At 40.4% G+C, this 14,080-nt stretch overlaps 1 protein-coding gene and 1 long non-coding RNA gene across 2 annotated transcripts; both read right to left on the bottom strand.

The window, feature by feature from the left end:
• Positions 1 to 1,756: 1,756 nt before the first annotated feature.
• LOC134291258 (spidroin-1-like) lies at positions 1,757 to 2,915 on the bottom strand. The gene is made up of 2 exons (XM_062858764.1): positions 2,756 to 2,915; positions 1,757 to 2,692 (listed from the first exon to the last, which is right to left on the bottom strand). The coding sequence occupies exons 1-2, from the start codon at positions 2,820 to 2,822 to the stop codon at positions 2,079 to 2,081; spliced, it is 681 nt and encodes a 226-aa protein (XP_062714748.1). The 5' UTR covers positions 2,823 to 2,915; the 3' UTR covers positions 1,757 to 2,078.
• A 7,485-nt stretch (positions 2,916 to 10,400) lies between these two features.
• LOC115266591 (uncharacterized) lies at positions 10,401 to 11,009 on the bottom strand. The gene is made up of 2 exons (XR_003897321.2): positions 10,820 to 11,009; positions 10,401 to 10,752 (listed from the first exon to the last, which is right to left on the bottom strand). It is a non-coding gene; the product is annotated as an uncharacterized LOC115266591 (long non-coding RNA).
• Between the last annotated feature and the right edge of the window lie 3,071 nt (positions 11,010 to 14,080).

Below are 14,080 nucleotides of genomic sequence, written 5' to 3'. Positions count from 1 at the left end.
GTGCTTTTTTGCATTTTTCGCATAAATTGACATTTTTTGTCTAAAACAATCTAACTAATAAGGTTAAAGTATAGCCTAGGATATGCCGAAAAACTTTGCCAAAGACCGCAAAGTGGTCCGACACTTGTGGAAAAAGTTATAACGTACAGATTGCCCGGTGGTGCTTGACATTTAATATGTAAAGGAATAACATCAATAATAAAATCTCAATGTTTGGCATAAGTTACCAATGGAATAACTTTTTTCATAAGCGTCGGATCGCTTTGCGGTCTTAGGCAAAGTTTTTCGGCATATCCTAGGCAATACTTTCACTTCATTAGTTACGTAGTATTAGACAAACGAATTCAAAATATGAGTAAAATGCAAAAAAGTACGTTTTCCCATACTAACTTCCATGCAAATTTCAATCGCAATGCGGAATAAGGGGACGCAACCAATCGCTTCCAAATTTTGCACAGTTGTTTTGAACGCTAATATAGATTTTAAAACCCTTGTTCCGGGTTGATGCGATCAAATTTTAATGTTCTCCGAGAATTATCTGGAAAAGAAAGATTTTCGAGTCATGTTGTGCAAAAAGGACATTATTTTAGAAGCGCAAGTTAGTTTCATAGAAGTATACGATGATGCAGTAAATCGTCAGATTGGGTTTCCTGCTTTTCGTTCCGGACAAAATTTGTTTAAAATATTAATTAATCTTCAAAAACACTCCCCAAAACCACTTAAAATTTACCGAAATTTATATATTGACAATGCAGGGCTAATACTTTCCTGTAAAATGTATTTGCCGTTTTTTATATTGTAATTTCATTCTAATATAAGAAAATAATGAATGTTTCGAGTAGAACTCCAGCTAGTTTGTTTATGCTTGAAGAAGTTGTAAATAACGCAGTTGTATCGATTCGCATTTCCATAATGTTTCCAACGCAGCATGACTCTGAATGGTGTGATTCTTTTATATTCTCAAAAACCGCCCAGCAAGATTAGTTTGCAAAAACGAAGCAGAAGAGGCAAACCTAACAAAAAACATACGAATTAAATCTTTTCACCGGTTGTTTTGATCTGAACCTGTTTTGGACAGGTAGTCGAGCAACTGTAAATGCCTAGGGTAATAGTGCCATTAGTATTCCAGAGCTTACTGTTGTTGTACTTTATTTTATGCATTTTGAGGTTCTATAGAACATAATATATTTGTTTACCCATAGTTTTTCATTGACTTCAAATAATAATTGGAGACACGTTTTGTGAATGGACTAAATATGGCTCCTAAATTGGTGATGTTAACAACACATCGAACCACTATGCCAGATGCTCAAGTTCACGATCATTGGACAGTATCCATTTATTACGTAACGCTAAAATCGACATTTTTCAAACCGCCCTCCCCCTCTGCTTTATGAAAACCCAAAAAAAAAAATGCTTTCAAGATGATCTTCTCAGGTCCACCGATTTAGGTGTCGTTCTCGTTCATTAGAAAATCCAGAACTTACACATGAAAACGACAAAACTTTTTTATTTAAATTCAGTAAAGTTTGCTCCTAATTCTTGGTATGCAAAATTCATGAATTTTTGATAGCAATTAGAAAATGATTTACAACTAATGTATTAAATTGATTATGTAAAATTTTGCCTACGCGAAGTCGTAGGCAAAGCTTTAGCACTTATTTCGGAAATTTCATTCTGACATAGAAATATTCGTTTGAAGCCATAGAAAGGAAAACGTCAACAATACATAAATCAATTTGAACAAAACACTGTCTCTTGGTTTGGTTTGAGTATTTTTTTTTTATTTTATTTAAATTTATTTGTCTATGTCCATAAATATGAACCGCCGAGAATTAATGCCTTGATCAACAACAAACAAACGGTTGTCCTCCATTCGCTTAATGCTGAATTTGCATAATTCCCAGCTGCGGTCGGTTTTGTTTCGTCTTTCCGTAACGGTTCAATCGGAAAATGGATTATGCCTATACTGTTTAGTATTCTCGAGTCGTCAGCCCATCTCGTGTTCCGATAATCGTTGACCGTGGACAGGTGCGAGTTGTTATCGTTTCCTCCCTCTGTTCCGTGGGGGTTCCCGCTTAGTGTACGCCAATTTGATGACCATGACCTTGGAACGAAGTTCCCTGGGTGAAGGACTGAGCAGCGGCGTTAGCAGCACTTCCGGCAAGTCCTGCTCCGTGTCCTCCCTGAGTGAAGGACTGAGTTCCAGCATTGGCAGCCGATCCACTCAAACCACCTCCAAATCCTCCCTGGGTGAAGGACTGCGATCCGGCGTTAGCAGCCGATCCGCTAAGTCCACCAAATCCTGGGAAACCTCCACCCTGGGTGAATGATTGAGTACCAGCATTGGCAGCACTACCAGACAGACCACCATGTCCTCCTTGAGTGAACGACTGAGTGCCAGCGTTGGCGGCGCTTCCGGCCAAACCACCTCCGAATCCTCCCTGATTGAAGGACTGAGTAGCGGCATTAGCAGCCGAACCGCTCAGACCACCGAATCCTCCGAAGCCACCTCCCTGGGTAAACGATTGAGCTCCGGCGTTGGCAGCGGATCCACCAAACCCTCCGAATCCTGGGAATCCACCACCCTGGTTGAAGGATTGAGCACCAGCGTTAGCAGCACTTCCCGAAGCATCTAGACCAACATTAGCCGATCGAACCACTCGGATTGGGGCTTCCTCCAGGAAGATCACTGTAATTGCACAAAACATTCAGCAAACATATCGAACACAAACCATCAATCACACTGCATTACCATACGGGGCACAACTGGCCACGGCCAGCATCGAGGCCAACGCGGCAGCACACACGAAAGATTTCATTTTGACTATGGCACCAAACGGGACACTTTCTTCAGCGATATGAACCTTGAGAACTTTGACTTGACAATGATACCGGACTAGAACTGGATACTCGTATTTATATACCTGTTAAAATTTCATGAGTAGTAAACTCATGGGAGCGATCGTTCCGCAAGTCTGCGCGCGCGATCTGCCCGTTACTCCACCACACACAGAGCGTGCGCGCACGTCCCACCACGCGTCTTCATACCATCTCTTCGGGCGAAGTGGCTAGGATGGACGACGACGCTTCTTCAGTGGTTGCTTGTTTACACCGGCGTGCACATGGTGGAAAGTATGAAAGGTAAAACAAGCAGGATTTTCCGCGGAACAAATCCAGTTCTTAGCTAAATGAACAAAATAATTTGAAACTTATTCAATCAATTTCTAAGAATTGTGAATGCATTCTACTTTAGAGAAATTCCCGGACCGGAGATATAGGTGAATGATGTCAGTCAACATATGTTAGCATAAAACATCCTTCTAGAAGCCAGGTAGGCAAACCCACGGAAAATTTTTAAGTTTTCCAATGAAAATTATCAACTTCCAGTTTTCTTGATTGCAATTTTCTGGTTTTCTGATCATTTTTTATCAGTCAAGTGTTTCCAAGAAGATTGAGAAACACATGGAGGCGCATGGTTGTTGATGCCTACGCTATCCATGTTAGGGGTCGTTCAAATATGATGACCGTCGTTTAGGGGGGGGGGGTCTGTGAAAGTATGACACTTCATGTAATAAGTATCCCAAGCAACACACATGTTATAATAGAGTTACGACAGCGCAAGTTTTGGTTGTATAGAAGTTTATTTTACGTAATTCTAACATTGTGTTGAAATAACGTAAAATAAACTTCTACACAACCAAAACTTGCGCTGTCGTAACTTTTATATAACATGTGTGTTGCTTGGGATATGAAAAAGCGTGACAGAAGGAGGAAAGGGGACCTGAATTGCCCGAATAATTATGGACTTAATTTTATAATGTTTTCATAGTGGCATAAAGTGATGCCAGATGTTCTTTTTAGATGCCACTTCACCACAGGTCCTGGATCAGCATTTTCCCGTGGATTACAAAAGTAGCCAGCATTCCAGAGGGTCGAACAGCCTCATGACACTGCTCATCACTACCTTTTTGGTCGGTCGACGATCACCGGAGAAATACGGCGCCAGATCATCACGAAACATAGCCAGGACTCTACACTATCCCCAAAACGCGCTCCAGATGAGATTCCTTCTCCTGCAGAACCAGCACACTCCGGTCGGTTGCACGCTCACCAATACCTTCTAGAAATTCGCCCGAGTTGAACACCCAGTTTCGGATCTCAAACCCACCTTTGGAATGGACGAACTTCACCTCCTGGCCCGCTTTACCGCTTCTTCGACCGTGTCCGTACTATCGCAATAGACGTCCACGTATTGGTTCTCCACTATTGCCTTGGCCGCCTCCGGAAACTGTCCAGCGTACTCCAGAAACTGTCCAGCGTTACGGTTCTTGACAAACTGAGCCGTGCTAGGAGAACTCGTGTCGCTGAACATCGCTACGTCAATGATGTAGATTTTCATCTGCTCCGCGCACTTCCGAATAATAAGTATTCCGAATCGCGCCCTTTTGTCCTCTTTGCGCATTCGGACTTGGAGATACATCTTCTTGATATCGTCGCCGGAACCTACCACTCGCTCAAGGAATTTTGCTAGGACACTAGGGAGCGGAGTTAACATGTCCGGTTCAACAATGTGGAATTCAGCGACACTCCGTTGACTGCTGCAGCTGCGTCCCACACCAGACGAACTTTTCCCGGCTTTTTGGGATGCACCACCACGCTGATTGGCAGGTACCAAACTTGGTCCGGCGCGAAAAGCTCTAGCTCCGCCTCTGTAGCTACGTGAATGTAGCCTTTAGCCGAATAATGCTCGATCAATTCGCTTACCTTCTTGCACAATCAGTCGTCCTTCGTTAATCGCCTCTGGAGGGGACGGAATCGTTTCACCACCATGGGATATCTGTCGGGAAGCCACACTTCGTCCTCCTTCCATAATAGCCCCGTCTCAAAACGGTCGCCCACTCGTACTGTTAAGGATCGCCTTCGCTCGCTTGTCTTCTTCGGACTCCGGAAACAGCCAGCGCCACGGAAATCACCGACTTCTCCAAGGTATAATGCAGAGCGTTAATGATTAATCATAAATTTAATCATGATTAATGATTAATGATTAAGATTAATCAAAATCATTAATCATAATCACAAAAAAATCTCATTTAATCATTAATCAATAATCTTAATCACACTGTTTTTGCAATCTAATCATTAATCAGTAATCATAATCATAAGAAAAAAACATTAATCAATCATTAATCATTCATCATCAAAAACGATTCACCATATAAAATATATGATCCAATTTAATTTGGATCAAATGCTGTTCTAAATAATATAATTTATGATTCTTCTTTCAAAAATCTCCCGGACAGAGTTACCTTTTACTTTCGAACTTAAAAAACATGTTAAACAATAAATATATTTTAATCATTTCCAGTTTTTTTGTGATTGATTAATCATAACTAATCATGATTTTTAATCAATGAGCCATTTTTAATCATTAATTATAATCAATAATCATAGATAAAACCAATTTTAATCATTAATCATAATCTTTAATCATCCTAAAAATCAAATTAATCATTAATCATAATCAATAATCACCAAAATTGGAATTTTAATCATCAATGATTAATCATGATTAAAATTTTTGTTAATCATGAACGCATTATTAATGACTTCGCAGCATGCCGTGCAACTCCTGGTTCAAAACCGTTTCGCATTGGTGATGACCGACTATGCCTGGTTCGCATGTTGGCCCGTAGATGGTCCAGCCAAGCTTCGACCAGACGGCGATCGGCTCGTCAGGCTTGCCGATCCTAGATACCAAAGGAGCGTAGAGATGGATGTCCTTGAGGCCGATGAGGATTTGCGGAACTCCACGTGAGAATTCAGTTGACAATCTTCGTGAGAAAGTTGGATAATGTCCGAAGCGTCACGAGCTGGGACATCCTTCGATATCACACTCGTTCAAGCTGCGTACTGGTCGGTAGCTTCTCCGTCAACTCCTGATTGAGCATCGGGTTGAAAAGATGCACTGTCAGACCTGTCGCTTCCAAATGATCGGTGAGCTGCTGATACACCGAACTGGATGAATGATGCCCATTTGTCCGCTCTTGGAGACGATGCCTTCCGCATGTTCGACAGCAACATGTTCAGCAACTGTTCAGGCCTACCGTACAGCATCCGCAAGGATTTGATTATTTGCGGTACTGAACTTGGAAGTAGGAGCCTGCTTCTTACAGCTACTTGTACTTGACCCTTCACACTCTTGAAGTCGCGCCAGATTTTCGACGTTCGGAAACCCGAAAGGCAACTCCATTTCGCGCCTTTTTCTTTCGGCCTCCTGTCGCATCAGAAACAGCTTCTTCTGGTGCTCCAGTCCTTTACTGTGGAGGATCGTCTGCAACTCCTTGGCTTGCCTCTCCTTCTCCATCTCCTGCTCGAGTTTCTCCATCTCCTCATCTAGGCCGGCTGGCCCCTCTTTGTCCGCCGAATGGCGCAGACACTCTTCGCAAGACCAGGAAACGTCTCTCACATCGGCCGATACACCGGTGCATCCAAAACGGTACCAGCGTTGGCAATGGTCACAAAACACCATCTCACTTTCGTCATCATCCGGACGACGACATCCCGCGCAGTTGTAACACGTCTTTTCTGGATCTTGATTTAGTCGCGACATTATAAAATTTTCAAGAAAATGTTCTTGAAATAAAATTTCCACAGCAGTGTATTTTGTTACAACAGCTTGAAACTAAAATGTATTCTGTTAATTACCGATTACAAAACTAATAATTATTTCCGACTAATATTTTTGCCCGTCCTGTCTGAATTCAGCCACCAAATTTTCGTCCACCTTTCCTGCACCTACTTTGCACTGTGGCGCTACCTATACACTGAAATGAAAACTCCATTAGTTTTTATGTGCACAAAGCAGATAAAATCGAATCGGTGGCCCAAATCCTCATTTTATATGCGGCATTTAGATTTTATAGTGTTTACATTAAATATAATTGAGTTGCACATATTTTTTATATGCACAGCTATGAGTTCTAAAAATGATACATTTACAACCTATGTTAACTGAATATAAATTTTGAGTGTACCGATTTATATTTCAAAACGTTCAAAAATTTTCTTTAACGGAAAAATGGTGGAGCAAGCTTGGGAGCAAGAAGAAAGGCTTTTGTTGCTGGCCGAGTTTACGGTCGATATTTTAAGTCTCCTGGTCGTAAGTATTTATTAGTTTTTGAGTGATAAAATTGCATTTGATATGAATCAACGTTTTTTTTATATAGCTTTGCTCAAGTGGAGGTGCTGGTCGTTAAGCAAAAACGCGTCATCGTGGTCTGCCAGGTAGAAAACTCCGGCATGAAGAAGCCTGAAGTACCAGAAAAGGTGCTTCCGCAACTGCACGCCAATCACGGAAACACCAGATGGACAATTCGACAAATAACACCAGAGGCGAGTCCCCACCTTGGTCCCCACCAAATCAGAATCAAAAAGAGTCTTCTCGTGTTTTCACCCACATCGAGTAGCTTTTTCGTTTGGCCGGACTGCTGAAAAGGTCTATCGCCGAAAATTCGCTTTTGGAAAGATCCAAATAAACACCATAGTGTTTGCAAATCTATTGTTACAAATACATTTTTTTCATCATAATTATCGTCTTAATTATTTTATTTCTAGAAAACTACAAATCGTATTTATGTGTGATGGCATTTAAAATGTAATAGGTTAACATATAAAATAAAAACGTACAGACCTTTATTATTTATGTGCATTGCATGTAGAAACTAAGGTGAGTTAGAAATCTGGTTCTATGTGCAAGGCCAGTGAAATTTATGTGCAAAGCTTGATTGCAAAAATCTATGTGCGCGGCATATACAAACTAGATGCGTATTATTTTTAGTGTAGTCGTCACCGCAGGGCGCTTGCTGCTGACGGGTTTTCGACAGGGGAGTAAGCTGGCTGTCAACTGGGAACAAATTGCGCCTACCCTCTATTCAATTTTAGTACCATTAGAAGGACGTAACGGCCAACCAAGAAAATATCTATTTTCGTTCGCAAAATTGATTTTAACACCGTTTTATCATGCTAAAAGCAAGTCAGCATGTGATTCAAGCATAATCCCACACATTTTATTTAGATTATATTGAAAAAAATTTTCCCGAAAAAAAATCAGTTTTTGTTTTCGCCATTATGAAATATTTGCCTCTACTCTTGCTTGATTTTGTTTTCGTTTTGTATGGAGTGCGGAAATCGGTTGAAAATTGAAAACTCCCAGAGCGGTTCTGGTGCTTTAATATGAGGATAATTCAACACTACAACTCAAGAAATTTCGATATTGCTGGTTGCTTTGAAAGATGGATTTTTGATGCACTTCATCTATCACACTATTTTTGTGCTCCAGCACGGTTGCCGATATCAATTTTATAAATTACACATTTTATGATCTTTTTCTACAAGAGAAATGCATAAACCTGTATAACTGGCCACCCGGTCATGACTCTGGGTGAGAAAAAAGAAAGATAGCCAAATGCGCGGGTTGTCAGATGGATGAGAATCAAAACAAAATTGAGAAAGAATCAGGCGAAACACATACCACGTGCTTTTTGTGACATTTCTCGACGTCAAAATACTGTCAGAGAGCGCGGTTGCACTTATCGTCACACTCTTCAACCGTCACACTTTCATACTGTGCAGTTTGATTTAGTGGGAACTGTGCAATAATTACCTAAAAAACTGAGCATCAGCACCGAAAGGAAGAGAAAAACGCTAATGTATTTACTATTCTTGATGTTTATAAACAACTAAACAAAAGATGTTTACAAATTAGAACCAACAGCAGATGGCGCGCAGGTGGGCATGTTTGGGTGGGCGTAGAGGGTAGGATCTACCACCCCTGGTTTTCGATGCTGGGTGGTGCGTACACGGAGAAACTGAAAAACTCAAAATTAGGTACTTTTAAACTCAATTTTGAGTTCTTTTTCATCTCCCTTTTCATGCGCTCTTTCTGTTGTTGTCAGAGAGTGAAGAGAGAAACAGCCCAACTTTTGCAGTTCCGTGCGTCAAGCCAAAATTGAGTTTCTAGCACAGTACTCAAATTTGAGTGAATACAACCTAGTCAAAATTTCGGTTGGGTGGAAAAAACTTAAAATTAGGTTTTTTTTTCACATGGAAGCAAGCGGGAACAACCCAACAAAAACATCGATTCCATCAACTCAAAATTGGCTTGACGCACGCAACCCCGAAGTTGGGTGGAAAGAACTCACTTTTGGGTAGTTTCGTCTCTCCGTGTACAGTCCCATTCGACCTTTTGCTCCATTCGAATTTTTGTCCATTCGAATTTTTGTCCATTCGACTTTTTGTCTCTTCGGCCTTTTGCCCATTTCGACCTTTTGTCATAGATTCGTCACATCCTCGACGATGACACCACAAGTTTACATTGAAGAATGGTTGAAAAAGCGTACGCCGAAGCTTAGGGATCAAGTAATCTTTTTGACCAATTTTAATGAAAACAATTCACACCGTCTCCAGCCAATAGAAATACACTAGAACTCCAATGGCGCTGTAGTCACTTTTCCTATTTCATTGAATTATTAACTTTTATTGTAGTAATTGATTGTTTTTACGTGTTTAGGTTGAAGAGCATCTTTTGCTTTGGTAAACAAAATTTATTTGACACTTTTAGTACCGCTACTGACGTTGTAAGGACGTGGCAAGCTATCCGATTAACAAGATGGCCGTGTGAGTGGTTTTTCCATACGAATCGTAGGAAACATGTCTTTTTTGCGATTGTGCTGCCACGGAGGGTAGCAATATAGAACTACAAGGAAGCATTTTACAAGACATACTGAGATTTTTCTTATAGAAGCGCAAAATGACGTTTGACTTGTTTTGAACGTTTTGAATCGGACGATGTGAATTCCAGTGCCCGGGCAGTCCAAGAGATTTGTAACGGATGGGCAGTTAAATGGTAGTAAGTTTTCTGCTTGGTTTTCTGTTTAGATAAAAAAGAGGTGGAGATTTTGACGATGTCGGGGAACAAGTTTTCTATGAAATCCAGACGATGATGGCGTTCTTATGATATCCGGCAATTTACGAAATTCCGACAGCAAGGTCAAAGTGGATGAATTTCCAACGGCTACCGTTTCGCGCATCCACAGCTTCCTCGGGTTGGCAGTTATGCCAGGTACATTACTCAAACGCTGGTACCGCTGTGGAGATTGTTTGGAGATTGTAATCCAGCATGGACAGAGTTAAAGTTGTCCAATATTGCCCGTACACCCAACAAACCAACTCCAACTGTTTTGACATATACTGAATGTAATGTCCTCAGAATTATGTACCATGCCCCCAAATCCCGTAAAGGTTTCCCCCATTCCCCACGCAAAACATCTTTCATTGCTGAAATATTTCGTTTCAGGTTTGTTTTTGTAGAAAAAAAAAAACGCAAAAATCACCAGTATTGGAAACACTATTTTATTCACAGTCTGCAAATTACTATACATTAATTTGAGGAAAATGGCTGACGATAAACATTTTTCAGGTTATACGAGGCATTTTCCAGACAAAGGACTGCAAACATCTATCGATCATTTCTCCATTTTCGGTGGTTAACCGATGTAAACTCCGAACGGTACTCTGTCAACCGAGTCCCACCGCAAGTTAACCTGGCCGCTTCCAGGGACATTGATTTCTTTCATTTCTACTGTTCCGGTGTGGTCTAGCTGATGGGCGCTACAGATTGCTTGTTCATGTCGCAATTTGAACGAATCGTGGTCCATTTTGTTGGGCGCCAGCTGCAATTTCTTCATCCTAAAAGATAAAAATATATAAAAATGGTTCTGTTGCTGATTTGATGTTAGTTCATAAACGAACGTACCTGTGAGCTTTTTTCACATCACACGTCTGACTTGGAAGGAAATAACAAACAAGTAACATCGTAACAACCATAACAACCACGAAAAGCAAAGCACACTTGTGCTGCTTTTCTGCTTCTATATTCTTCCGTAAGCTTAATGATGGCGCTGTATTCGTGTTTCCAAAAATATGATGAAGTTGAGGGGGTCTGATGTAAGTCACAAAAACAATCGCGACATTGGACTTCTGTGGCTAGTTATTCTAATCTTCAGCCAGAGGCTGCACAGACTTACACTAGACAACGGACAACACACAGAACACCCAGTGGCCCAGTGATGAATTTTTCGTTTGACGAAAAGTTTCCACCGACTGGAGGGGGAATCGAACTCACACTCCGAGGCTTACGATACGCCTAGGCGACTGCCGCCGCTAACCGCACGGTCACGAAGCTCGTCGTCTGCTTTTACTTCAAAGTGGTTTTAGAGTTGTACGCTGCCGTGAATCGCAAGTCAGTCCCATCTGCATCGTGGGCAAAATTGAGTGAATGGTATTTTTCGACCTTTCTTTGGATGATCTTTCAGCTGCCTGAATAAAAATATATAGTTTGTTCAGTAAAATCGAAAAACAACACCATGTTAGATTGTCCCATTTTCATGACCTACTATGTAGCGTAAAAGCAAAAACAATAAAAAATAGTTCATACTATTGCACCAATTTTTATCAATAAAATCTAGTTTATATACAGTAACTCGAAAACAGTAGGCCGTGGAATTTTGACGGCTAAGAAATAGTTGTTTATTTAGTCAAAATGAACAACTTTCTCAAAGACATGAACTCTTCAATGTGTAACAGTAAAAAGTTATATTTATGGTGTTACTGAAAAGCTATTATCTCAAAAACACCAACAAATACCTCTCCAAATTTTTGACAGTATGTTAACCTAGTATTGCTTCGTATTTGCTGAAAATTTGAAGTTGCGATTTTTTGTGCTTTGTGAGATATTAAGGCTTGAAATTCACACTATTTTTTTCAAATTTATATTTTTATTTTTAATTTTTAATGATAATATTCAACATATTTCCATACAATGTGTTTGGTTTGACACATTTGCATTAGGAAAAAAAAATAAACTCAAATGGTTTCTAGTAAAAATGTCAAAATAAGCTTAAAAAACTGTTTTTTTCATTGATTATTTTTAATTTTTCAAATAACTCGAAAACAGTAGACTGTGGAATTTTGACGTCTGAGAAAGAGTGGCAAAATGAACAACTTTGCCGAGGACGCCAAGTCTCTAGGACGTAAAACAAAAATGTTAGATGGTGGCGCCACCTATGTGGGCGAGTTGCGAACTACTACGTTCTTTGTAATAGATGCCCCTGTTGATGTCAAGCAACTTTGTCGAGGACATGCGTCAGAAATGCTTCGTTTTGGAGTAATTAATTTTGTTCCGCTAGATTGCGATTCTGGCCCTTAGTGCACTGATAGCATTAACTGAAGTTGTCAACTTGCTGTCACAGGAACATTTTTTTGCTTCCATTTTTTATGTATTAACCGTTACGGTCGTTCATAAAGACGGTATTGGATTTAGTGTATAAACAACTACCCCCTTCCTGAACGGCCCTGCTATTGCCTATGTCATCCACCAGATTGGCCGTGAGGCTGCGGTGGACACCGTACGATGCGTATACCTACAGGAGAAGAAGACATAAGAAAATGAATCAACGCTGCTGGTCAAAATCCAGTTTTCAATAGGGTCAACCCAAGCAGGCGTTGGTGGAATCCCCAACGGAATCGGTGCAGCTGTTTGCAGTAATAAACGCTAATTATCTATCTTGTTCGGATTTCCGTGCATGTCATAATGTTCCTAGTTGATGACAAATTTGTATATCCCGTAATTAATACTTCCTGATGTTAGCGAGTATTTAAGAACCAATAAAATCCCGTTTCGATGGCCAACTCTATTATTTGGTGATGATGATGTTATTCGTTGGAGAGAGCATATTCGCTGTTGGAGTCGATGATAAACGATAACCTGAAGCATAACAAAAAGAAATCCCCTTTTTGCTGAAGTCAACATCATGAATGTGCAATTTGATGATTAACGAGCACGAATCCACACTGAAGAAATGATTTTTGAATTCCGGTTTCATTCAATCAAATTTGTTTATTGTCCCAAACTAAAAGAGAAATGGAAATGACTTGAAATTTGACAGCAATCCAGTGGTGGAAGAGAGTTTGATGGCATACTTTTATGTATGGGGATAGCTAGATTCGATCTTTATGGTTCTTCTTCTCCTTGACGTGACGTTCCAACTGGGGTACACCCTGCATTTCAAGTTAATGAGAAAATGATAATAATGTGGAGGATCAACAGAAAGCTTGCATTAATTTATGGCGTGATCGGCCAAACCTGGGTACACTATATACCCACTCAGGCATGACAAGGAAATTTCCTTTACGAAAGGATTGCCCAACTGAAACCAAAGTCCAATATTTCTTTTCAATGTTGAGTTTGGTTTTATTGCACGTATAGCTTTGCAATTGAAAAGAAAACCTAAAGCCGGGTATACTTTTCTGCCTTACATTTTGTAAGTACTACTGAAAGAAAATACTGTCTCGCTAATTCAAACTATGTATTTGCCTCCTTTCAAAGTTACGTATTCCGTCCTCGTCTTCAGTGTCTCTTACTTGACTCGACTGATTTGAGTTTGATTCATTCACTGACATTATTATGATAATCGAACTTTGAAGAGCCCAACGAGCAAGCAATGCCAATAAGGCTAAATTCCTTATACTAGCTTTTACACTAGAGGAACACATTTAGAATGAACTCAAAGATTAAAATCTCTTAGCCAGCCTTCTTGAATGCTTGGCAATTTGTTCAGTTCCCAGCTTTTCCTATCGTTAAGGTTCGTTGCTTACTTATCCTATCATTGAAGTCTTCGGCCTGGCATGCAGCAGCAGTGCAAGAGTTTGTTCCGTGCCAACAACAAGCAATCTAAATTGGTACCTACTGCGGTTCATCAGCTGTATTCAAATTATGTTCGCTTCTTCTTCTTCTTCTTGGTCTGACATCCCAACTTGGACATATCTTTCTTCTCTGTTACTACTAATTTGGTCATGAGGCTCTGTACGAATTTGCCCTGTCCTGCTCACTCCCACAGAAAATTTGAAAACTCCGCGCACAGTAAAAGTCACATTTGACTTTTACTGTGCGAACTGTTTACAAAATCTCTGTGGGAGTGAGCAGTACGCCAGATTCGTGCAGAGGCTCATTGTGCAA

The sequence above is a fragment of the Aedes albopictus genome, chromosome 3, assembly GCF_035046485.1.
Source record: "Aedes albopictus strain Foshan chromosome 3, AalbF5, whole genome shotgun sequence".
Lineage (NCBI taxonomy): Eukaryota > Metazoa > Arthropoda > Insecta > Diptera > Culicidae > Aedes > Aedes albopictus.
The sequence above is the reverse complement of the archived record's forward strand: the minus strand, read 5'-3'. Positions and strand labels throughout refer to the sequence as shown.